Below are 26,887 nucleotides of genomic sequence, written 5' to 3' on the forward strand. Positions count from 1 at the left end.
TTCAAATCTGTGGGTAGGAAACGTCTGATCTTTTCCAAGATAAGTTTAAAAGTGTGTGGAAGTTTCTCTAGGGCTGTGAATCCTGTTCATATTCATATGTATTTCTTTGGGGATGGTCCCTTGAGGTCTCTTGGCAGCCACCTTCTTTAATATGGGGAGAGACTGGGATCCATGGGAATGCCAAAGAAAAAAATCAAAACGTCCTCAGAAGATTACCAGAGTGTGGTTGATCTAGAGACCAAATCAGACAGTTCCAAGCCTCAAGAAATGAGTATCAAACAATACTTGGCTTTCCTCCCTCTAGGCATGAGACATCCATATTTACCCAGAATCAGTTCGTAATTTTGAAGCTTCTTAGGTTACTGACATTCTCAGATCCTGCACCAAATTTCTCGTCCACTCTTCTAATCATAAGTAGTTATATACAGCATTATGGTTGCAGTCTTGATGCTTCTTTTATCAGTCTGTCATTCTCAATGCATTTCCCAGAGCCTGTGTGGCCATGGAACAATACTGATACCTACAAGATGACTAGATGGGACTCACCTAGTAACTACAGGGCTTCCGTAATGTGGCCTGATTAATGTATATTACAGCTCATTTAAAAATTTGTTGAGGAGTGAAATTGACATGATATCTCAGAAATTATTTACTATGGCCTTGTTAGGCAATACGAATCTGTGACCTTCTAGACACCTCCCAGGCTACGCTGTGCTCTGTTCTTACCTTCTCCAACCACCTTGGAGGTCACATGCAACTTTGGTGGTCATTTTTTTGTCACATCAATGGTTCTTACCTCTAGCACTTCTGTCCCTCTGCCTGAGGGCTTTCTTTGGCCTTAGGGCTTGCTGATCCTAGCTTGGGGCTGGGCACAAGTTCTGGGGAATGAGCACCTTTAGGATTGACCCTCAACTATTGAGGGATGAGAGTTGGTGGATACAAACCCAGGTTTCCTCACCTCCTGCCTCAGTTCTGAGCTGTATTCTACATAGTGTCTGAGAGGGTACCCAGTAGGATTGAGCCTTAGAGCTTATATCAGTGTACTTACTACTCATTAATATACCCTTTCCTCACTCCTTCTCTCACCTGTTCCAGACCCTCCTTATGAGTCTTGCTATCATTTCCTAAATAAACTACCGATACTCAAATTCTTGTCTCAGGATCTGTTATTGGGGCAACTCAAACTAAGGCAATATCTAACACAGTAGCCTACAAGGGAGCCTTCCTCTTCTCACTCAACATGCAGGGTTGACTAAGTGTTTTGGCTTTATGTCCTAAATAACTCTTGCATTGTCTCCATCTCCACTTCTAGAGTTTAGTTTGAATCCTTAGTATCTCACTTAGTTGATTGCAGTAGCATTCTAATGGGCCTCTCCATTTTAATTGATTTCCTTATCAGTCTTTCATGATGCTACCAGAGATACCTTTTCAAAAGCAAACCTGATCCTGTCACATCCCAGCTTCAAACCTTTCATTGGCTCAGACCATTCACCTTCTGGCCCTTTCTTACCCATCCTGTGTCCTTCTTGAACCCGTTACTGTTGCACATGTTCTGTGGCTGCAGTGTGGGGGTTTACACTCCACCTTTGTCCACCTGTGAGCTTCAGCAAGATTTCAAAGACAAAATAAACGTCACCTTCTCTCAGGAACTCTCCTTCAGTGACTACACTCAACGGTGGCTTCTTCAGTCCCATCCCTTTGCTTGTACACATCTCCATGGGAGCCTTTATCTCTGGGTATTGGTGTGTGAGTATACAGGGTGGGGCAAAAGCAGGCTTACAGCTTTCATATGGAAGATAATACAATAATTATTAAATAATAATACAAGAATAAACTCTGTGTTTTGAGTATGCACAACTGTAGACCTACTTTTGCCCCACCCTGTAGTGATTGTTATCACTCAGCTGAAAGTTCCCTGAGAGCAGACACCACATACCATTCCCAGCCCTGGCTCAGCACCAGCCTGAAATCAATACTTGATCCTGACAAGGACAAGTTGGCCATTCAGTTTGTCCTTTGGAAGTTTGTTCTGGAAAATATGGCGGAGCTAAGGGTTGGGAGGAGGCGCTCTATTCTGCTAACACATATGAACTCCTTAATGAAGAGAGACAAACTGGGGATGATGGCTGCACGACCCAGAAGTTTGGTGGGAGAATGTGGTTAAAATCATCACTAAATATTGTATATCTAAAGTGTTGCTCGGGTGCTGCACTGTTAGACCTACTTATTCTGCCACGTTTAATTTCATTTGAATGAATGTACTCCTTAGCCCTTGTGAAACATATAGGAAGAGGTGGAGGCAAATTTGCAGGAAACTCCAATGCTCTGGGATTTATGTTGTTGTCTCCTTCAATGGCTTTATTAAGACCCAGAGCCACTGAATTCCAGTGATAGAAAGCTCATAAAGTAAAATAAAACAGAGTTCAGTTCTGCCCAACCTGGGCTTGGAAGGTACCTAGATGTCTGTTGGTTAGCTGCACCTCTATCGGGGGACACTATATGGAGCAGCCCAAACGCTCAGCTCTGTTCCTTCTGAGGGAGGTCTGTGGGGAAGACCCTGTTTACCTAATGCCCTGGCTTGGCTATGGGCTTTGGCTCCCTTTCCGGTGGAAACTTCTCCATTCTGGAAACCACATCTACTGTCCCAGGGAAGGGGTGGGGCAGGCCAATTTCACCATAGTTTATACATGGTCTAGAACGGGAGTTGGTTCACGTTCTTTGAAGCTGTTCTCCATAACTTTGCATCATCCTCCAGAATTTCCTACTGTCAGGACGATATGGTGGAATGAAGAAAATATGGCACTTCATGGTGTCACCCTGAGGGCTCCAGGGGTGTCAATAAGAGTTGAGAAGGGACAGAATCACCAAGCAGGGTTGAGGTCAACCATGGTCACCACGGCCACCTCCTAGCTGCATTAGAATACATAGCCACACTTGTGCTGGTGGCTGGGACATGTCTCCTGGGTAAGATGGGAAGCTGGGTGTTCCCAGCCTTGCAAGGGGCTGGGAACTTCTTTTTAATTGGGTAGAGCCCTGAGGCCTGTGTGATGGGATATAGGCGTACCCTGTAATACAAATAAAGCCACAGGTGTGGGTCTACCCTGAGGAATGGAGACTGGAGGTACTGGCCAAGACCAGGCAGAGAGGAGGCTGGGAAACCACTGCCCACAAGCAGGGCCCAGGGGTCCGGTTCCCACGCACAGCCAGTGGCCTGTCTCCCTGCCTGAGTTCCCAGCCCTCACCCACCTCGGCTGGGGTTTCACCTTCTGGTATTGGTTTCCTCACTCTTTCCATGGGGCGTCTGGTGTGCCTTGTCCTCTCATGTTTTTCTTTTTTTCCTCCCTGCCCAGGCCCATCTGACCTTAAAAGGTGGAGAGCCCTGAGCTCCAGGCTGAGGCCTTGCCCTTGACCTCCACTTTCCAACTTTGCTCTCAAATAAAGTCTATCTTTTAAAAACTAAAAGCAAAGATAAAGAAATTTTTTCCCATCAATGATAACAACACTACTGGTTATTTTGCTCTATTTTGAGAAATATTGAAGAAGCATGTATTTCAATTTTACCAAAAATAATTATAATAGTTTATATTTTTAAAAATATGCCCTAGCCAGTTTTGCTCAGTGGATAGAGCTGTGGTCCTCAGACTGAAGGTCCTGGGCTCAATTCTGGTCAAGAGCACATACCTTGGTTGCAGGCTCAATCCCTGACCCTGGTTGGGGTGAGTGCAGGAGGCAACCTAATCGATGTGTCTCTCTTACATCGATGTTTCTCTCTCTCTCTGTCTCTACCCCTCCCTTCCACTCTCTTAAAAAAAAACACCAACAGTTTTTCATGCAGCTCAGTCCTATGTGCACATTTTGTTGTCATAGTTTTATTGGATCTTCATGAAAATTCTCTAAGGAAGGTAGTACTGTAAACTCTATTTCATAGATGAGGAAACAGAGGAACAGAGAAATTAAGTAACTTTCCCAAGGTCACACAGTAAATGGAAAAACTGAGCTGGAAGCCTTGAGTACTGGGAGCAGCTGTGTTTACAGCTGTGAGTGCTCAAAACACAGAGTATATTCTTGTATTATTATTTATTCATTATTGTATTCTTTTCCATATGAACAACTATTAACCTACTTTTGCCCCACCCTGTAAATATATTCCACCATTTATTCCTTGCTGAATAAATGTGAACAGTGTAGACCCAGGCATTTTGTAGCATCAAGGAAATAAATACTCATGGTGGGTACAGCAGTGCTGGCTGAGGGCATACTGTGTATGTTGCAAAGGACAATGAACGCAGGTGTTCACATTTGTATTGGCCTCTTACCTTCCTACCCATCCCATCCCTGGGTATTCTCATGCCCGTTTCTTCCCACCTTAGATTTCCAGGCAAATTGTTTTCATGCCCCTCTGCCCACCCATGTTGTTCACACTCTCTCTCTTTTACTTCCACTGGTCCCCAATTTCCTTTCCCACAGAACGATAGCTATGGCAATGATACCGCAACCGGTAACAAGTCCTTGGTTGTCTGTTCTATGGGAGAGAGAATGCATCTATTTTGTTTACTCAGGAAGGTCCAAATAGGATCTTCTAAACCTGCACTGCCCAGTATGGGAGCCACCAACCCCACATGGCCACTGAGCACTTGAAATGAGGCAACTTGGAATTAGGATGTGTAGTGAGTATAAACTGCACACCAAATTTCAAAGCTTAGCATGGGGTTGGGGGGGGATGTAAGACATCTCGTTAGTAATTTGTTAAATATTGACTACCAGTTGAAATGATGGCTTACATAACATAATGATTAAAATTAGGTTTGCTCATTCTTTTTAATTTTTTGAATGAGGCTACTAGAAAAATTTAAATTGTATACAGGCAAACCTTGTTATATTGTGCAACTTTATTTGTGCTTCACAGATGTTGCATGTTTTACAAATTGAAGTTTAAGCAAAAGGATTATGACTTGTTTTATTATGGTGGTCTGGAACCAAACCCTCAATACCTCCAAAATATGCCTATATGTGGCTCATGTTATAGTTTGATTGGACAGCGCTGATCAAAACCCTGTGTTCACTGTTTGAACTAAAGAAAAAGGGAGGCCCACCCCTGATCTGAGGGAATTCCCAAGCTCATGGGGTGTACGGCCTCTTTTGGACTCTGGTGCTGCTGAACAATATAGACCCTATGCTGTCCCTGGACAAGTCATCTTCATTTTAACGAAGTTCAAATCTAGTGGTGGGAGTTGAGCATCAACAATCTGCTGGAGAGACTAATGTAGCTGTCAGGCCCTGGGTGGAGGCTGCACCTTCTCTGGGGGCCCAGGGCACAGCACCTAGAGCAGCATCCTGAGCAAGCAGCAGCTGTTCAGTGATTGAATGTATTTGGGTCTGTGCCCCACAAATCTCATCACATGGGCAGCAGCCTCCTTGGCTTGTTCCTGATGGGATTCTTCCCTACCTATTGCCATGCACACCCTGTCAACAGCCCTGCCAGTTTTACCTGTTTAATTATTCTCCAAGCACCCGCTTCATGTCCCATGTCTTAAGCAGAGCCTTCATCATCTCTCACTTGATGCTATCTGGTCTTCCTACCTCTAGGCTAGCCCAGGGATTCTCAAACTCTAGTATGAATCAGAGTCACCTGGAGGACTCATTCATACACAGACTGCTGGGCCCCACCCCCATAGCTACTGACTCACTAGGTCTGGGTTGGGGCCTGAGAACAAGTTTCGAGGTGATGTAGTTGTTGCTGGTCCAGGGGCCACGCTTTGAGGATCGTTGGCCTAGCCTAATGATCTCCCTAAAACACAAATGCGATCATGATACTTTTCCTAAGACCTGTCAATAGCTGTTCAGAGGCTCTGGATAAAGTCCAAATTCCTTAGGGCCTATCCAAGGGCCTTCATGTTCAGTCCAAACTCCAGGGCCCATCCAAGGGCCTTCATGGTTGGTTTCCTGTATATCATCACCCCAGCTCCATCAATGAGGTCTTTGTTTCCTCCATGGTGCCTGTAATTCTCCCAGTGGTTTTGGATCTACCTCATCTCTGAGGGCCCTGCCTGCTGCACATGTTCCTCCTTTCCTTGCAGACGGCCTTTCCCAGGCCCTTGTGACTGCCAGCCTTCTGCTGAGTTGGGCCAGTGGGAGGTACTGGTAGGAGATGAGAAGACAATAGGAGGGGGAAAAACCAAGTCAAGTTCTCTCTCTTCTATTCACTGAGCAGCATCTATAGCAGTCACCGTATATTCTCCATGGCTTCAGCTTTGGCCAGATCATCCTGCCCTAGGGCACCTCCGCCCTGCTGCCCTAGGGGTAGAAGTGGATTCCTCATGTCCTCTGTACATGGGTGCTTCTCTGGCCCTGTTTGGTTTCTTAGCTCTTTTATTATCAATATCTTTTTTTAAATTTTTTTTTATTTCCAAACTAATTTATTATTTCTCAGAGTCCAAAACTTTCTGTGAGCCTTAAACCAGAAACTTTTCCCTGGCCAGGATGGAGACACAGCTTCTTAAGCTTCAAACTCAAATTCAAAGTACTGTGGGTCGAAGTAGTGGATGCGGACATAACCACTTCACCACCACTGCTGTAGCTCTTGCCATCAGGATGGAAGGCAACACTGTTGATAGGTCCAAAGTGACCCTTGACTCTTCCAAACTCTTCTTCAAATGCCAAATGGAAGAACCTGGCCTCGAACTTGCCAATCCTGGTGGAGGTGGTGGTTACATCCATGGCTTCCTGACCACCACCCAGCACCACATGGTCATAGTTAGGAGAGAGGGCAGCCGAGTTGATGGGACATTCTGTCCGGAAAGTCTTCTGATGTTCAAGGGTTGTGGAGTCAAAGAGCTTGGCTGTGTTGTCTTTGGATGCAGTGACAAACATGGTCATGTCCCTGGATAACTGGATGTCATTGATCTGCCGGGAGTGCTCCTTAACATTCACCAACACCTCTCCAGACTTGGCACTATACTGGTTGAGCTTTCCACTCTCATGGCCCGCAATGATGCACTCCCCGAGGGGTCCCTAAACGGCACTGGTGATCTTGGAGTCATTGCAAGGGATCTTCATGTAGGGCTCATTGCTGTCAATCTGGCTCGGATCCCGCAGGTCAAAGAAGCTCACAAAGCACTGATAGCCCATCTGCTTATTCGTGGAGAACATGATGATATTGCCTCCAAAGTCAAAGCCACAGGTCCGGACAGCTGAATTGGTCTTGAGTAGAGCCAGCTGCTTCCCTGTTTCACAGTCCCAGAGACGACAGCTGTTGTCAGCTGAGCCGGTGAGGACATGCTTGGTGTCCCAGTCAGCATCTACACACCACACAGCTCCAGTATGGCCCATGTAGGTGCCCAGCCACTCCCCATTCACAGAGTACCACACATTGACAATAGGGTCCTTGGCCACTGTGAAGAGGAGGTCGCCCTCGCGGTTGTACTTAATCTGCGCGATGGACCGCTCATGGCCCTGCAGCAGGATCGGCTTCATCCCTGCGGTGACACCAGGAAAAAAGCCTATTATCAATATCTTTCAGATTCCCTCTATGGCAAAAGCATAAGGTGATAACACTGACATCCAAGAGAACTTCCTTTTTTTTTAAAATGTCTTTAATTTTTTTTATATATCAAGACATCTATGCATTTGGCTTATCTCAGGTCATAAGCCAAATGGTAGAACTTTCTGTCATGATTGGTTATTCTGTATCTGCCCTGTCCAGTATGGTATCCACTAGCCACCATATTGGCCATCAGCACTTGAAATATGGCTACTGCAACTGAGGAAGTGAAATTTAAACTTAATTTAAGTAGCCACATGAGACTAGTGGCCACTGTACTGGACAGTGCAGGGTTAGATCCTGCTTAATATATAGCCATCAAAAATTTAGGAGTAGATTTTGAAATTGGCACCGAAAAGAACAAATAAGGTTTCTGTGCTCTTTGTTGTACAATATAGTCTTGCTGTCTGCATATAAGCTTCATTACTTTTAAAATCTTTAGGTCACTTTCTAAAATATAGATCAATAAGGGCTGAGATTACAAAAAAGAAGAGAGATTAACAAGAATTATTTTTAAGCCCTGATCAGTGTGGCTCAGTTGGTTGAGCGTCGTACTGTACACCAAAGTGTCACTGCTTTGATTCCCAGTCAGGGCACATACCCAGGTTCCAGGTTCCATTCCAAGTCAACTCGAGGCAACTGATCAATGTTTCTCTCTTACATGAATGTTTCTCTCTCTCTTCATCTCCTTTCCTCTCTCTCTCTAAAAAAAAAAAGATTTAATACTATTATTAAGTAAATTAAGGCAAGTTCCAGAACAATGTGTGTAGTGTCATCTGATTTGGCAAAAAAAAAAGAAAAAAAAGAAATGTGAGTCCTTATATAAAAACATCTAAAAAACATACAAAATTCTGTTAATGATGGAACTATGGATAGGAAGAAGGTAGAGAATTATTATTTTTTATTTAATATACTTTATATGTTTCTGTACTGTTTAGAGATAGCTATCTATCATCTGTCTATTTATCTATCTTCTATTTTTTTCCACGAGCATGTATCCCTTTCATAAAAGCAGCAGAGCAAAAAATAAATAAAGAAATAAAAATCTGAATGAAGTGTTATTACATTTATATAGGACAGATTAAATACCTTTGCAGCTTTGCCATTTAGATTCTACAGAGCAAGATTTAATCATTTTCTTGATGACTTAGTGTTGTCACTTTGAATTTGATGTTATTCATTATGATGTAATATGATGTTTTAAAAGTACCAGGATGTGTTTTAATCAGGTCTGATAAGACATGCAGAAACGGGAATGACTGTCGTGAAGGAAAAAGTTTTTATACTCACAGATTCTTGGAAACAGGAGGCACGGCATGCTATGCAGGGCCACTTGGGGAAGCACCAGTGTTGGTCAGAGGCAGAAAACTCGGGCAAGGACTTTTATTGTAGATTCTGTGGGAAGGAATGAGTGAGGCAAGGTAAGTAGGCTTAGAATTGGTTAGTTTGGATAATATCAGTGGGCTTCAAGGCACAGGGGCAGGTGGATAGTGATTCAGAGTGTAAGAGCCTAATAATGGAGGTGGTTAATTTATGGATTCTTTTTTTAAATATATGTATTTTAATGTTGATAGTATTACAGATGTCTCCTGCTTCCCCCTGCCCCCCCTTACCCCTTCCTACCAACCCCTATCTTATGCCTCCTCCCCCCCAGGTCTTCACCACCCTATTGTGAGAGGTATGGACTCTGGGTTGGTTGGTTTGCATATGAAAGCCATGCCCTGAATTGAGTTGTTTTCTATCTCTAGAAATTGGCGAGCCCTTGAAGGGATAATCTCTGTAGGATTAGCAAGGCCTCAGATATCAAATAATCAGAATAGAGAAAATAAAAAGATATGATTAATATATATGATGAAGTCTTTAGGAAAGTAGGTAAGACTGTATCCTTAAGCTGGATTTCTATGATCTTTGCTTTCTGCATGTCAGGATGTCAGGGATTCCTTCTCCTGTTGTGTGTGGGCTTGTATTTTCTCTTCCTTTTATATTTGTTAGACTTATCCTATATAATAAAAGCCTAATATGCTAAGTGTCTGACCATCCATTCGACCATTTGATCAGTCGCTATGACGCACACTGGTCACTAGGAGGCACATGCTCCGACCGGTAGGTTAGCTTGCTGTTGGGATCTGGCCGATCAGGAGTGGGTGAGACGGGCTGGGCACATCCTGGAGTCCTCCCAAGGTCCCTCCCCCGGCCTTCAATCTCCCACAGTCCCTCCCTGGCCTCTAAAATATTTCTTCTAATTAATTTCCTTTCAATGTGCACAAATCCATGCACTAGGCCTCTAGTATATTAATAAGAGTAAATAGGCCCTAACTGAGGGCTAAGGTGTTTGCTCCTCTATCAACCCTCCTTATGAAACTTCTGGTGGGCTATTAATTTTTGGGAAGAGTCCACACTTAATCACTGTTAGATAGATTGTTTCTAAGGACATAGAAACAGGAACTAAGTGACCACTAGTGCAGGAGTTCATGCCGTGTGCTTGACCTTGCTACCCCAAGCTACTGCTGCCTCTCCCTGCCATAGGCCAAGTGCTTTGCTCTCAGCACCCACTTCTTTAATACGTGGGGCCTGTATTATTGCCCAGGGGAAACTTGCTGCAAACAAACTATGTATGCCCCAAAGAAGGAACTGTTTATGACATTCAGGACCTTCCTGATTCTTGAGACAGCCTCAGGAGCAACATGGTCATGTCCTCATTCTGGGGTTTCCATTGTCTTGGAACAGTATGTCTGCTTTCAGCTTTCTAGGATCCTAAAAGATATTTTGTCTTTCTTCCCTTGTCTTAGCTGTGTACTGGATTCTTGAGGCATGACTTCTGGATAAATACCATTACTATTTTATTTCATTGTTTAGTGCTAATAATAACACCTAACAAGCAAGCGACACAGCAGCATGATTCTGGTGGCTATGTAATTTGGGTGAGTTATGCAACTTTTCTGTGCCTACTTTTTCAACTATAGAAAGAAAACCATAATGGGGCCTCGCTTATAGGGTAGCTATAAAGGTTAAATGATTGAGTTTTTGTAACATTTCCACATTTATAATTCAAGACAAATGTGTGACATCCAATATGTGGAACTTTGCTTTAAAGGAATTAAGAACTGAGTGTAGTATAGGCTATGCGAAAACTTAACATGGGATTTTGACAGAAACTGCCCAAGCTTTGGTATTGTATTCAGTGTGGGCAAATTAACAGAGATAGCTGTCATTCCCATGCTGAGGTCAAGTACATGAGAGCAATATTCAATGGACTCAGGGCCTGGACATGAGGGAGCATTGGAATGGAACCCCCTCTCTGTGCCAGCCTTCCAGACCCTGCTTTCCTGACCCCTGAATGTCTCCAAGCTGCTTATTGAACTCAAGATTAATTTCCCTCTGGTAATCTGGGTCTGTAGATTTATTACCTCTGACATTCCCCCTCCTGCCTCCCCGCCCCTCCCCCCACCCCGGATTTATTGCTTTCTAACTGCCAACAGGAAAGAAGGATTCACTAAATAGACTTTCTACAGCTAACCTAATTAGAAACCCTTCTAATATGGGGTATACAAGAGGTTTCCTGGCAGACTTATTCATAATTTCCAAACCCTGGAAACAACTCAAATACCCATCAGCAGGAAAATGGATAAACAAATGGTGGGAAACCCATTGAGGTGCATCTTCTCAGCAATAAAAAGGGACAAACGGACACAAACAACAAGATGGATGGAGATGAAAACACAGCACATTTGTTAAATAAAAATAGCCGGACAGAAAGAAGTATGTACTGTATGATTCCATTATATGAAAACTTGTGATAGTGACAGAAATCAGAATAGATGTTGCCTCTGGTAGGGGATGGCAAGGGGCATTGGGGAACTCTCTCGGGTGTAAAGAAAGTGCTATATCTTGCTCTGGATGACGTTTATATAAATTAAATGGTTCAAATCCGTAGTGTTGAGGTATGTGCATGCTACTGCGTGTAAATCATACCGCAATAAAGTACTATTTGCATATTGAAAACCCTTTATAATGGGGACAACTTGTTATGAGGGAAATGAAAGAGAACATTTAAGAATACTTAAAAAGCCTTTAATATATAGTGTCATGCTATATGAGCTAGGATTTGTTTCAGGGGATGATTAGCTAAGAATCTTTCTCTTCCTTGTTTGACTGCTGGTCTCCTGATTTCACTGCTTATGGGCACCTTAAGCAGAGTATTGGAGGAGGAATCAATGGGATTAAAATTGGCTGTTGGAAGGCCGACACGGTAGCATGCAGAGAAGCACAGAGTTTTAGGTGGGCTTCCTACAAGTAGAGCTGAAATGGGGATTCTTGAGTGATTTATTGAGGGAGAGCTCCCAGTGCACCTGTGAGGGCGGGAAGCAGGACGGTGCACAGGAAGAAGCTGGGCAAAGGAGTGGGCTGGGCTGGAGTCTAGCCTCCGTGTGGTCCTGGAGAGCTCTGGCGTGTGCACGGCACCACAGAGGGCTAGGCTTAGGACCCCCGTGTCTGTCAGTCCCTGCAGGGACTGCCCTGTGTGCACATGTGCTTGCATGCATGCACATGTGTGAAAACCTCTGTTTCCTGGTGGGGCAGATCATGTCAAGTGAGGGTACTTCTCCTGTGACCGGAGCAGTTGAGAGCTGCCAGCAGCCAACACTGAGAGCAGCTGGGAGATGCGAGCACCTCAGTTTGTAAAGGGGATCTGGGTGGGACACCCACAGTGCCTGCCGGCAGTCTCAGCACTGTTGTGGCAGGTGTTGAAGATAAATTGGTAGTGCCATTTTGGGTGATGACAAGGCAAGGGAATGAGCGAGCCCACACAGGAGATCCACAGAGACTCAGAGCACTGTGAGAAGACGGCATGGGGCATGAACCTGCTTTGGAGAAGGTGGGATATGCTGGCATCTGTTTGGAATTTGAAAAGCAACTTCTAAAGAGGCAGCCACGTTCTGTATTCCAATTACAGGTGCTCAAAAGACTCTACTTTTTCTTCATTGTATTTATTCAAAATAGCAATTAAACTGTAATTATTTCTGCACTAATTTAATTGCATCCCCTCCATAATAGTGTAAAAGCCACTAGGGGGCTCATAATATTATAAAAGAATCTTCATCTCCAATGCCTGGCACATAGGAGGTGCTCAATAAATACTGATATATGAATGAGTGAATAGGTTTAAGAAAATGGGAGGAAAGTACTCATAGAGGTGAGGACTTGGGTTACTTTCCTGAAACACCTTCCCTGCTGCCCACACCAATCCATTCTTAAGTGCCCAGCTCTTGCCTGCCGCTGCCAGGTATCCTGTCCCCAACTCCCCATACATGATGCCATTCAACATTTATGACTATGTGAAGCCTATCAACCTGGCTTTTCCAACTAGTTTTATGTGTTTATCTGTACTCTAACTCATTATAGAAAGGGTTTGGCTGGAATTTTTTTTTTTTTGATGGTCAAGTTCATTTCTTGCCTTTGCTTTCAAAGATGCTTCTTTCTTATGCCATTTCTATCATCTGCAAAGCACTTCTCCCAACAATTATACCTACTAAAATCCTTCAACGACCTGTTTATGGCCCATTCCATTACTGATTGGCCCAGTTGAAAATTGTCTTTTTCTCCTCTGAGTTCTACTCCTCTGAGGACACTTACTTTTGCCTCCTTATGCCACAGTCCCTCTCTAGGCCCGTTGGCTCCTTTACAACAGGACTGCACATTGAACTCCTAGTGCTATGAGGACTGTGGGTGCACAATAAATGTCTTTTGTACTGTTAACATGCATGTGTAGATATTAGAAACTCAGTCAAGATGATAGGTTGATATACAGTAGTAAGGTTGGAAATTAAACATGGGGGAAGATGAATTCTTTAATTTTTTTGAAGTAACTCAAGTTCAGTATTTAATACTCAAAGAAGAGGTAGAGGAAGAAGAGACATGGCAATGGAAGAAGTCTATCTGAGAATCTTCTGAATGCAGGTTAACTGGAATCAGGAGAGCCCCAGCGGGGGATGGAGTGTGGCTTCTCCATGATTTTCTTTTCTTTTCTCATATCTAGTCAGGATGATATTTGCTGAACTTGGGTGACAGTGACCATCCCCTGTAAATTCACATTTTAGGACAATTCTTCCCAGAAATGAGTGGTGTGGTTTGTGGTCAGCATGGCCCTGCCTTTCCTACAGGGTTTGGCACAGATGTTGTCGATCACTCCTTCAGCCTCGAAACAAGGACCCATAGAGCCAGAAAGTCATATTAAATGAAGCCCGTTTCCTCTATACTGTGAGAGTACTTTCCTGATCACCCTTTAATCAAAACAGATGTTTTGAAGCGGCCTAGAGTAGGATATGGAAAATTTGGCCAGCGATCAAATATGGGTTCAAAGGGAAATCCTTGATGGCTCCCTTCGAGCTGTGGGCGCTGTCTAAAAATAGCACATCGATACGGTACTTGAGAAATAAAAGTAACTTCTGGAGATCGCTGCTGAATTCTAGAGAGCAGCCATCTGACTGCTCGAAGATGCTCCCCATGTGAGCTGTGAGGGGGAAGGGGGTGTGGGCTTCCTACCTGTGGCAGTGTTCAGTGTCCGTGCTGTGCTCTGCAAGACTGTAGCTTACCTCTCGTAATCTCCCCCAAAGTTAAGAAGCAGAGTCACTTCCTTTAACACAGAGTTCTAGAAACACAGAGAGCATGAGCCTTTCCCCAAATCTGGTTTATATTGGGGAAACTTAATTCAATGTGACAAATACTAATTAAGGCATCTATCTGTGCTAACTTGCTACTTTGCTAGGTCCAAAGACATACAAATAAGGCAAAGTGGTGAGGCAGGGAATTTATTAGTAGAATTATAGATTTAGAAGGGATTTTAGGCATCAACTATTACAAAAACCCTCATTATAATGATAGTTGGGTGGGAAGGGAGTGAAAAGAAAATTAACGTTTATTACGTGATGATTATGTGTCAGACATGTATTGTGTTATTTCCTCCTCCTGAAAACGCTATGTAGGAAAAGGTGGGAAGGAATATATGAATATATTTAAATGAGTACAATGGAGACATTGAACCTTGAAGAAACTTCAATTTTCACAAAATTCCTGTGAGATAGATGACATATTTTTTAATTTTAGAGAGCGGAAAGTGAAACTCAGAGGCATTAAATGGCATTTTTGGCAAGTGGTTGAGTTGGGATTTGAACTGCTCTGTCCAAAATTAAAGACTCAATCCTTCCTGATCCCATATTTCAGATATGAACACAAAAGTGCAGAGGGGCATATTCAGCCAAACCTTCAGATCCACAACTTAGTTGTCTTTCTCTTGTTTCATATTGGACATGCTCATATGAGGGACTAGAAGGAAGCAGGTATTATTGGCCAAGAGCACTGGCCCACTTAATCCTTCTTCTCAGATTACATGCCCTAAATCAGCAACTGAAATCTCAAATTTTCTGTGGGAACAAATTCCAGAGACCAACAAACATCATTTACTCTTAAGGCATTTCTTAAGTTGCTGATGAGGCTACTTAGAATATTCTCCTGTTTGCTTAACCTTTTGTTGATTTATAAAATTTTAATTCATCCTTTTCTAACAAATTTGTATTATCAGAAATCTGGTTCCAGCTTCTCATCTGTGTTCCTTATATCTCCTCTCCACAGTGTCTACTTTGGATCCCTGAGGCTGGAGTTGAAACAATTTGTTTTGTTCTTTCTTCAGAGCTGCTGGAAAAGAGGCAATAATTATTTTCTGAACAACACCCATTAAATATTTGGAGATAGTTATAGAATCCCTTTCAGCTTTGATTAATATAAAACTTTCCCTTAGAGATTTTTTTTAAAAAAAAAAATAAAGAAATTAGATAAGTTCAGACATGCTTTTATGGATCGGTGAGGGCTTGTGGAGAGGGGAGGGGATATGGAGGCTTTTCTACCCTGTGTTTGAGCGAGGCGGAACCCAGTGTGCTTGGATGGAACCTATCACTTTGGTGGTGATGAAAGCTGAAAGACTTCGTGGCACTGTGTGAATCTCAGATGGTCCTCTGCTCAGCCCAAAGGAGAAGGCATCAGTCCAATGGCAGCTGTTAGGAAGCCAATACGCTTATTGCAGTGATCAAGCATGTTAATCTGAATTCTTTCCTTTAATGACAAGGCAATGTGGTCAGTGGACTAGCACTGGCCCGAGACTTAGTACATCTGGTACCTAATTGTGCGATCCAGGCAGAGCCTCCGCAGCTCTCTGGTGTCTTCTTTCTCCTGGAAGAAATGAAGAATTGAAATAGCAGTTACTGTAAGCTCACCAGATCCTTGACAATCTATATCTTGGATGAATTTCCAAGAGGGGGATAGCATTGATCTCTCTCCCCACATCTTGGATAAATACAAAAGTGGGTTAATTCATGGATTGCTGAGGGAAATGACTGATATCTTATTGGAACATACACCAGAAAAGGACAATTTGGTGTATTGAACCAAGAATCAGATGGCCTGGCCTTGAGTTCTCGCTTTGCCATTAATTTACTGGGTGACTTTGAAAGAATAACTAAAGTATTTGGGGCACATCTTCTTATTATTTAAGTGACAATTCAAATTAAATGATCTTTTGAATGCCTACTGTTGACGCGTTCTATGTGCTCATCATTGAGCTAAGAATGGAAAGAACAGGATGTGATTTCTGACTGGAAGCTCACTGCTTGGAAAGGAATAAATAAACCATTATGGTGTTTATGTTAAGTGCTACAATAGAGGTATGTCCAGTTGTTACTAAAGGAGGAGTTAAGAATGTATATGGAGTAGGAGAAAGGACAGGGAAGACCATAGAGGTCACATTTAGTCTAATACTCTCAAAGTATGAGGATTGAGGGGAAGGACATTCCAGGTAGAAAAATGAACAAAGTTAGGAAAGAATAAGGAAATCTGAGGCAATAAATCTGGGCAGTAACAGAGGATGAGTGAAGGACATAAGGTGAAAGAGTGGAGGGTCTAGAATTGAGCTCACACCATCCTGTAAAGGACTTTTATGCCTTGGGAAGGAATTTGAACTTTTTCCTTCACACAGCGAGGATTCAGTGAAAGATGTTAAGAGTGTGGCATGATGTGATTTGTGTATTCTGGAGGGGAAAATGGAGGCTAGAGAGAAAAAAGGCAAGCAAATTAGTTAGGAATTCTTGCAAATATCCAAGGAAGAGGAGGTGAGAGCCTGATCAAAGGCCTTAGCGGAGGAAATGAAGGAGCAGGCTTCAGGCTGGGAATTGTCTTGGAAGTCAAATCTGAATTGGCTACATAATTTGTGGGGCCTAGTGCAAAATAAAATTGAGGAGTCCTTTCTTAAAATAAGTGATAATTTTAAGATGGCAACCACAAATCACTATGCCAGGTACAGGGCCCTTCCCCTGTGTGACTGCACACATCTCATGCCCCTGCAGCTGGCTCTGAGTAGAATAATCCTTGTTTCCTTCCAGGTTTGTTGTAATCATGGTTGGAAAGAATGTTTAAAATTTATGAGATCATACACTTGGAGGTGGAGGGTGGGAGGGGGGATGTCCATTTTGCAGGCAATTTCCTTGTCTAATCTGCCATTCATTTAGATTTTTATCTTACGTAATCTTTTTTAGGGTTGTCTTGCCAGGCAATAAATCCAAACAAATACCTCTGAGTCAGGCTGGCTGGGATCTTCCACAGGTTTTCTGGAGGAAAGGTGTTCCTTAAGTCCCAAAGCGGAAGCTGGAGTTTCTTAGCTAAGAAAAGAGAGAACAAGATAATGAAATAATTTGCAAGTAGGGCCTTATGATGGAGTGATATAAAACTGGGGTTATTTAATCTAGAAGTAGTAGTTGGGAAGGACTTTATTATGGTATTTGTATTAGTCAGCTCCGCCCTAGTAATGCTGTGTGATGAGCCAAATCGTCCCCAAGCTCAGTGATATACAGCAGCCATTTGTTCTCATGCTTGTAGATCTGCAGGAGAGCTGTGGTTTAGCTGGTCTAAAGCGGGCTTGGGTGGGTGACTCTACTATAGTCTGAGGATTGGCTGGTAGACTCAGGCTGGGAGTTGGTTTATTTTCTGGAGGCTCAGGCTAAAGAAGCAGTTCCTACCAGGGCCTGCTCTCCTGACAGCCATGCGGGGAGTGTAGAAGGCTAAGCTGGAAACATATCCAAGGCCTCTATTGGTATCCTCTTAACTCCATGTTGGCCAAAACAAGTTGTACGGCCAAACCCAATGTCAATGGGACGGCGAAGTAAAATTCACCTGGGGAGGAAGGAGAAAGGGAGTGAACATTTGCTGAGAAAGCCAAGCTCTCAGAGAATTCGAGAATGTGCACTTTCTTACACAAGCTATTAAGGTTCGTTGCTGGATAGTTTCGCCGAGGAAACTACTGAAAAGGAGGGGGCTTGAAGGGCTTTGGTTAGCTAGACAGTCTTTTTGGACAAGAAGAATAGCTGTTTGGTAGAGGTTGGGAGTTTCTGAAAATCTTAGAGGTAGCTTAATTCTTCATCTGAAGGGACTGTTAGCGGAGGGCCTACTCGGAAGAAGGGGCATGTTAAATGATCTTTCTGGGTTCCTTCAAATGGCAGGATTACAGCATCCCCCCTTATATGTGGATCTACTTTCCGGGCTTTCAATCATCCTTGGTCAATGGCGGCCTGAAAAGATTAAATGGAAAATTTCAGTAATAATTCATAAGTTTTAAATTGCAAGCTTTTCTGAGCAGCATGATGAAATCCCGCAAGCCCTACTCCGTCTGCCCGAGTCGTAAGTCATCCCTTTGTCCAGCGTCTCCACGCTGCGGACGTTCCCCGCCAGTTAGTCACTTCCGATTATCACATCAACCGTGTGGTATCGCAGTGCTTGTGTTCCCGTAATCCCTGTTTGACTTAATAACGCCCCAAAGCGCAAGCAAGAGTCATGACGTTGGCACATGAAATATACCAGAGGGAAGCCGTAAAGTGTTCCCTTTAAGTTAAAAGGTAAAAAAGTTCTAACTTAATAAGGGAAGAAAAAAATGTATGCTGAGGTTGCTAAGGTCTATGATAAGAATGAATTTTCTGTGAAATTGTGAAGAAAGAAAAAGAAATTTATGGATTTTTTTTTTTTTTGTCACACCTCAAACTGCACAAGTTATGGCCGCAGTGCATGGTAAGTGCTTAGTTAAGATGAAAAAGGCATTAAGTTTGTGGGTGGAAGAGATGAACAGAAAACGTTCTAATTTATGTTGGGCCAAAAAGCACTGAGCCTGTGTACAGACTTCAACAAGGGATCCCCTGGCCATTTATTGCAAGTAAGGGATGGCTACACAGGAATGGGTTTGGCATTTTATCGTCTCACATCTTCACAAGAAGATAAAGGGTGAATACAGTACAATAAGATATTTTGAGAGAGAGAGAGAGAGAGAGAGAGAGAGAGAGAGACCACATTCATATATAACTTTTATTGTAGTATATTGTTATAATTGTTTTAGTTTATTAGTTACTGTTATTAATTTCTTACTGTGCCTAATTTACAAATTAAATATGAGTATAGTTATGTATAGGAAAAAACATAGTATATATGGTTTGGTGTGCCAGCTAGTATCTGTAGGCTGGATGATGGAGTTAGAAAACACTATTTTGCAACCATGATTAGTAGTAATTAAGTCAGAAAAAAAAAATCATCAATGCATGCTAAAACTAGTGGTTGAAATTTGATGAAGAATAGGATATATTCATAGTCTCAAAGTATCTTCCCACAGATTATTTATTGCTTATGGAAGGAAAAAGTTGGTGAGAAGCATTTCATACCAAGTGATCAAAATTAGCATTGCCAGCATCATGTTTCTCAATGTGATACATGGAGAATACAACATGTATTTTGTGATAGGGGAAGCCAAAAGAGGCATAACTCCAAATGGGGGATGTTCTACAAAAGGGGTAGCCTGAATTCTTTAAAAACATCGAGGTCATGAATGATAAAGAAAGGTTAAAGAAACACTCCAAAATAAAGGAGACCAATGATACATGACAGTGAAGTGAAAGGCATGAATTTTGATTGGATCCTGGACAGGGATAAAAAAGACAGTTATAAAGACACTAGAGGCCCGGTGCACAAAAATTTGTGCACTTGGGGGGAGGGGGGGGGTTACTCAGCCCAGCCTGTGCCCTCTTGCAGTCTGGGACCCCTCAGGAAATAACGACCTGCTGGCTAAGGCCTGCTCCCGGGTGGCAGAGGGCAGGCCCAATCCCAAGGTGCAGCCCCTGGTTGGGCTCAGAGCAGGGCCGATTGGGGAGTTGGGGCGCCGCCCCCTGTCATGCACAGAGCAGGGCGGATTGGGAGGTTGTGATGCCACCCTCAGTCACGCTCAGGGTAGGGCCGATTGGGGGGTTTGGGCACCGCCCCCTGTCACACTCATGGCAGGGTCGATGGGGAGGTTGTGGCACCACCCCCTGTCACGCACAGAGCAGGGCCCATCAGGGGGTAGGGGTGCTCCCCCCTGTCATGCACAGAGCAGGGCCCATTAGGGGGTTTGGGGCGCTTCCCCCTGTCACCCACAGAGCAGGGCCCATCAGGGGGGTTGGGGCTCCATACCCTGTCACGCACAGAGCAGGGCCAATCAGGGGGTTGGGGCGCTCCCCCCTGTCACGCACAGAGCAGGGCCCATCAGGGGGTTGGGGAGCTCCCCACTGTCACTCACAGAGTAGGGCCGATAGGGAAGTTGGGCCACCGTCCCCTGTCACACACAGAGCAGGGCGGATCAGGGGGTTGGAGCACCACCCTCTATCACCCACAGAGCAGGGCCGATCAGGGGGTTGGGGCGCCGCCACTGTCACACTCAGGGCAGGGCCGATGGGGAGTTTATGGCTCTACCCCATCACACACAGAGCAGGGCCCGTGGGGGGGGGGAGGTTGGGGCGCCGCTCTCTATCACACTCAGGGCAGGGCCCGTGGGGGGCCGGGGGCGCCGCACCCTGTCAAACACACAGCCGTAGGGCGATCAGGGGGTTGGGGACCTCCCCCCTATCAGGCACAGAGCAGGGCCGATCAGGGGGTTGGGGCACCTTCCCCTGTCACGAACAGAGCAGGGCCGATAGGGAGGTTGTGACCCCGACCCCTGTCACACACAGAGCCACAGGGTGATTAGAGGTTTTGGGTGCTGCCCCCTGTCATGCTGATCCCGGTGCCGGGAGGCCTCGCGGCTCCGCTGATCCCGGTGCTGGGAGGCATATTACCCTTTTACTATATAGGATAGAGGCCTGGTGCACGGGTGTGGGCCGGCTGGTTTGCCCTGAAGGGTGTCCTGGATCAGGGTGGGGGTCCCCATTGGGGTGCCTGGCCAGCCTGGATGAGGGGATGATGGCTGTTTGCAGCTGGTCACACACCCTTCAGGGTGGGGGTTCCCACTGGGGTGCCTGGCCAGTCTGGGTGAGGGGCTGAGGGCTGTTTTCAGGCTGGCGGGTGACTGAAGCTCCCAACTGCTCCTTTTTTTTTTTTTTTTTAAATTCTGGGACAGCTTTAGCTCTGGCTACAGCTCTGAGGCCTCTGCTGCTGAAAGAAGGTATCTTGTTTGTTTGGGTTCTATAATCGAAACACTGTATCAACTCCAGCTCTGAGATCCCGGCTGGCTGAAACCTGGTTTCTGGGGTTTTGTTTAGCTTCTATATTTGTAACAATGTTTCAAACTGCAAGCTCAGAGGCCGGCAAGGCAGGCGGGGAATGTTCGTTTCCTCCGTCACTGAAGCAAGCAAGCCTCATGTTAGCTTCAAGCTGCCTGGCTGCCGGCCGCCATCTTGGCTGGCAGTTAATTTGCATATCACCCTGATTAGCCAATGGGAAGGGTAGCGGATGTACGGCTAATTACCATGTTTCTCTTTTATTAGATAGGATTCTTGGGACAGTTGGTGAAATTTGAATGTGGACTGTAGATTAGTATTACACCAATATTAAATCTCCTAGATTTTGATAATTGTACTGTGATTATGTAAGAGAATGCTCTTCTTTTAAGAAATACACACTAATGTATTTAGAAATAAAGGAATCATGATGTTGGAAAAAATTGTCTATAGAAAGAGTGATAAAAGTAACAGGGCAAAATGTTTACAGTTTGCCCCATTTTGAATCTGGGTTAGGGGTACATGGGAGGTATTGGTATTATTTTGTAAACTTTTTTGGAGAGTTAAAATTATATCAGATTAAAAGTTGTCTAACCCCATTCTCCCACAAATATAAGGTACAAAATAGAAATGCTGTTGGTGGTATAATGACAAGATCTTGCATTACTATGAAGCCAAAGCTGTATATACTTATAAACAGCTAAGTCTGATGAACTAAAGCAGAAAAAAAAACCCTCTAGACTTAGCAACAAAGAGGTTGAATGCCTGGATATAACTGACAAAGTAGTTCTTAGTGTTCTTCTTGGTTTTATGCCCTAGTTCAGTCATGCCTCATTGTTTAAAATAGAAAATAGGAAATATAGAGTGTCCCCAAAATGTGTACACACACTTTGAATAATTATAAAGGAAGTGTTTATTAAAATATATTTCATGTCTGCCCTGGCTGGTTTGGCTCAGTGGATAGAGCGTTGGCCTATGGACGGAAAGGTCCTGGGTTCGATTCCGGTCAAGGGCATGTACCTTGGTTGTGGGCACATCCCCAGTGGGAGGTGTGCAGGAGGCAGCTGATCGATGTTTCTCTCTCATCGATGTTTCTTACTCTCTATCCCTCTCCCTTCCTCTCTGTAAAAAAACAATAAGATATATTAAAAAAATATATATATTTCATGTTCAAAATTGAGCTATCAGCCGTTAAAGTGTGTATACATATTTTTGGGACACCCTGTATGTATTTCTTTTTAGCCGTGGTAGACAGAAACTGGATTTTACCTGAAAAGCATCTGAGTACTCACAGGAAGAAAATAAATGGTAGAGAAGGAAAAAAGTTTTCTAATTGGCATTTCTTCATCCCATATTGAGGGAAGAATAGCATAATCTATTGTGGTCGAGGTTCCAAAAGTCAGACAAGAAAGTCTGCTGTAATGTAGGAGCGTCGGTTTGGAGCGCTTGGTAGCAGTGGAAAAAGTCAAAACAAAAGAAGTAATTCCGTCGGAAATTGTTTCTTGGACCAGATCCTGCGTGAGTGGGCCCTGAGGAAGGACAAGGAAATGGAGAGTTGGCCTATTTTAAAGGAAACATTCATTTAAATACTTGGATTCTCTCACTTCTCTCTTGCCTTTAGCTCCCATGTCACCATTTTCTTCAAATCCAGGCAAAACAAAATACCATGATACCTCTAGACCTCATGCTTGTGATGATTTTGCCTATGTTTTAAAATCAGTTCTGCCCAGACTGTGTGGCTCAGTGGTTGAGCATCAACCCATGAACCAAGAGGTTACGGGTTTGATTCCCGGTGTCAGGGCACATGCCCGGGTTGGGTTGCTGGCTCGATCCCCAGTGGGGTTCGTGCAGGAGGCAGCCAATCAATGATGCGTGTCTCTCATGGATGTTTCTATCTCTCTATCCCTCTCCTTTTCCCTCTCTCTCTAAAAATCAATAAAAACATATTAAAAATAAAATAAAAATCAAGTCAGTTCTTTCCCCAAAGTTGTATATTCTCTGAGGATGTCTCTGATCCCTCTGACTTCTCAGCAGATGCTGGCAATGTAGTTGATAGATGTTTCAAAATACTCGATTCATTCCATGCCTGCTTTTATTTCCCACTCTTTCACTTGTAATGCATAATGTATGGCCTATATATGTTTGTTTTGCCAGTGGTAGAAACATGTTAGCTAAGTTAAATATGTGAGCTTTATGTTGAAAATAAAGCTGTTTCACTGGGTCTTCATTGTTATTTTTTAATGCTGAAACCTGGCTGTCATCTTTGAGGAAGCAGTAGGTGGAGCTACAGGCTTTTTGTCATGAAAGATTTTTTTCAGTAGCTGCCCATTGCCGGAATAACCTGAACAAGCACATATTTCCAAAAATAACAGAGGCATTTCCAAGTATTCCAGAAATATAGGCAAGACTGTTTAGTCATTCATAATCACCGCTTTGCAAGTACTAGAGAGATTCTGTAGAGAATATTTCAGAAGCAGAAAAAAGATTCATAGAATTCCTTGTATTTTTAGAAAAGAGATTCTTTAAAACATGGAACTGAAGAGGGAGGGAGAGGCACTTATTCAGCTCAGTCATGTACCACTATTTTTTTCCAGGTGGTGAAAGGGCCCAGAGGGGTGACTGGGGGCGGAAAGAAGTCTTTCCATTTGCGTCAGAACTCTGAGAAGCTCTTCATTTCCCCACTCGGTGAACTTTTTTGAGGCTCTAAACTGCGGTTTCAATTTGCTTTGAATTACAGAGGGGTGGCCGAGGTTAAGTGATTCTGAGGAGGTCAGAAGGCACTTATAACAGGTCCCTCTCAAGGGCCATTTCTCTCATTGGGTCCCCTGATGTTCTTGACCATGACCTTGAGAGGGAAGAAATAAACAGCTTTTCAGCATGATGGAAAAGGTAGATTCTCCTCATGTAAACATTGCAAGTTCTGAGAAATGTTCTAATGGCTATATATACATATATATCTTATTATACATACTATTGGTTCTCTATATTATTATTATTTTTTAAAATATATTTTATTGATTTTTTACAGAGAGGAAGGGAGAGAGATAGAGAGCTAGAAACATCGATGAGAGAGAAACATCGATCAGCTGCCTCCTGCACATCTCCCACTGGGGATATGCCCGCAACCCAGGTACATGCCCTTGACCGGAATCGAACCTGGGACCCTTCAGTCCGCAGGCCGATGCTCTATCCACTGAGCCAAACCGGTTTCGGCTGGTTCTCTATATTAATATGATAGATATGTAATTTTCGGTGATATCACTCTCTGAATCTGACGAAAGCAGTGGACCCTAACCCCAGAAAAAAAACCACAGAAACAAAATATCCAATATAATTTATATACAGAGTGGGGCAAAAATAGGTTTACAGTTGTGAGTATATGAAACACAGAGTTAATTCTTGTATTATTATTTATTAATTATTGTATTATTTTCCATACGAACAACTGTAAACCTACTTTTGCCCTGCCCTGCATATATACATACCTATACATATGTGGAGATGAGAGAGATGCTTATTTTAAGGAATTGGCTCATGTGATTGTGGGGCCTGGCAAGTCCAAGATTTATAGGGCTGGCCAGCTGGCTGAAAACTCTGGCATGATTTCAATGTTACAATCTTGGGGTAGAATTCCTTTTTCCCTGGGAAACCTGTCTTTTCTCTTAAGGCCTTCAGCTGATTGGATGAGACCCACCCACATTATGAAGACTGATGTGTCTTCTTCCTTAAAGTCTACTGATTGTAAATATTCAGCACGTCTATAAAACACCTTCAGGGCAACATCCGGATTAGTGTTTGACCATACAGTTGGACACCGTAGCCTGGCCTTGTTGAAATATAAAATTAACTATCACAGGCCCCATCACTGTGGTCTGGTTTTGGAGGAGCCCCACAAAGAAATGATGAAAAATACCTTCAAGCACACATTGCCCTGGATGTTGTGTTGGGGGAAGGCCACAGGTGACTGCGGTGGGAGCAGGAAGCCTCTCCTGGGGAGAGTAAATTATGACACAAGCGTAGTGATGAGACAAAAAGGGAGACATTACTAGGATTTGCTGGATAAAAGGCGGCAAACACCAGGCTTTTCTTCCTTCGGCTCTTCCAGGTGCTACTGACTTGTAGCTGAGAGAACAGCGGCCGTGATGTCTTAGGGTCCCAGAGCAATCTGGGACAGATGTGGCCGCTGTAGATGCCAGCCTCTTCCTTTACTTTGTATTCTTCACAGCCAATACAGCAAACCTCTGATTTATAGATGAGAAAAAGGCTCTGGAAGGTTCACTGATTCATCAAATATTGAGCAGCTGCCATATGCTGGACAGTGCTCTGGGTGCTGGGAATATATACAAGGATGATTAGGACACAACTTTCTTTCTCTCATGGATCTAACATTCTAATAGGGATGACAGAAAACAAAGCAAGTAAACAGACAAGTAAATAAAAAAAGCACAAGTTGTGGTAAGTGATGGGAAGGAAGCATAAGTGGGCTGAGACAGAATTTACTGGGGAGATGGTGAGAATCTTATTTTAGGTGTTTTATAAGAAGGCCTTCTATGGCGTGGTGATGTGTAATCTGAGATGCGAATTAACCTAATGGATTTGGCTAAACCCTTCATTGATAAGTAAGGGTTGGAGCTGGGATGCATACCCAGGTTTTGTTTTGTTTACTCCAATCTACTAATATTTATCCTAGCCTGGAAGTTGTGTCAGGCAAAAAAGTTCTAGTATTCTCAAAACTGAGGGAGATTTGAGTATGCATAAGCAAGGGCAGGTGTGCACATGCAAATAAATACATGTTTCTGAATCCCAAGAAAGGACATGCGAGATGATGTTAAACAACCCCAGCGAGAGGATTTCCATCACTCTTACTGAGCAGTTCTTCCTCTCGGGAGCCTGAATTTTTTATGCTGTACCTGACGTCGTCTTCCTTTTGCTTTGTCTCAGGTTCACGTGGATAAACATGCTGGTTGTTGCCTTTTGTATAAGAGATGCTTGTCATGCTTTCCCCTTGGATTAATATATCATGTTTCTTTAATTAGCCTGTCCTCCCAGGTCTTATTCTCTGGCTATTTAATTATCTTCCAGGCTCTATATAGGTTGTTTGAATTGCCCTTGGGACAACCCAAGAGGGTGCCATTCACATGTAGATGTTACAGATTAACATAATCACAAGGGCAAGATATTGGCAGGTGGTACTGAAGAGTCTAGAGAGGTGTAGGGGGCGTTTTCTCTACTTTGCGAAAAGCAGCTTTACCTGGTAGAGGTGGCCGCTTGTCTGTCTGTTTTGTCACTCTACTTTCTCTCTAATCCAAAGACACTTAGGAAGATTAAAAGTTAGTTTATGAATTTTTTTCTCCTCTTGGCACTGTGAAGGTACAGGGTGCTATCTTACAGAAGGGCATTCTCCATTTTTCTTCCTTTTTTTTGACTGCTAACAATCCTGGATTTTCATTTGTCCAGTAACCTCCTGAAATTATACGTGAAATATTGCTTATGGTGGTTTAGAAGTTATTTGTGTCATCCATTCCAGGTAACAAGCTTACTTTAATTTAGAATAATATGAACAAGTGACATTAGACCAATGGAAATTGTTCAGAAGGGCCACCAAGGCTGGTGATTCTGTTGATATCTTCGGAGAGGTGATGTTTGAATGGAATGGATTTCCTGAGGGGTTCGAAAGAAGAAAAGTGCCAAAACGTTGGGGAAGGAAGGAAGGAAGGAAGGAGGTGGACAAGGAATCAATGGTTACTGAAGAGAAGCTATGAGAGTAATAGGGGACAAGGGTAGGGAGGAGTCACAGAGG

At 43.5% G+C, this 26,887-nt stretch overlaps 1 protein-coding gene across 1 annotated transcript; it reads right to left on the minus strand.

Annotated features, from left to right (window-relative positions):
• Positions 1 to 6,393: 6,393 nt before the first annotated feature.
• Positions 6,394 to 7,493, minus strand: LOC118663646 (eukaryotic translation initiation factor 3 subunit I-like). The gene is given in 2 exon segments (XM_036323487.1): positions 6,394 to 6,558; positions 6,561 to 7,493. Coding segments are annotated over 2 exon segments (975 nt in total). The 5' UTR covers positions 7,474 to 7,493; the 3' UTR covers positions 6,394 to 6,496.
• Positions 7,494 to 26,887: the final 19,394 nt, after the last annotated feature.

Source organism: Myotis myotis, unplaced genomic scaffold, assembly GCF_014108235.1.
Source record: "Myotis myotis isolate mMyoMyo1 unplaced genomic scaffold, mMyoMyo1.p scaffold_m19_p_9, whole genome shotgun sequence".
Classification (NCBI taxonomy): Eukaryota; Metazoa; Chordata; class Mammalia; order Chiroptera; family Vespertilionidae; genus Myotis; species Myotis myotis.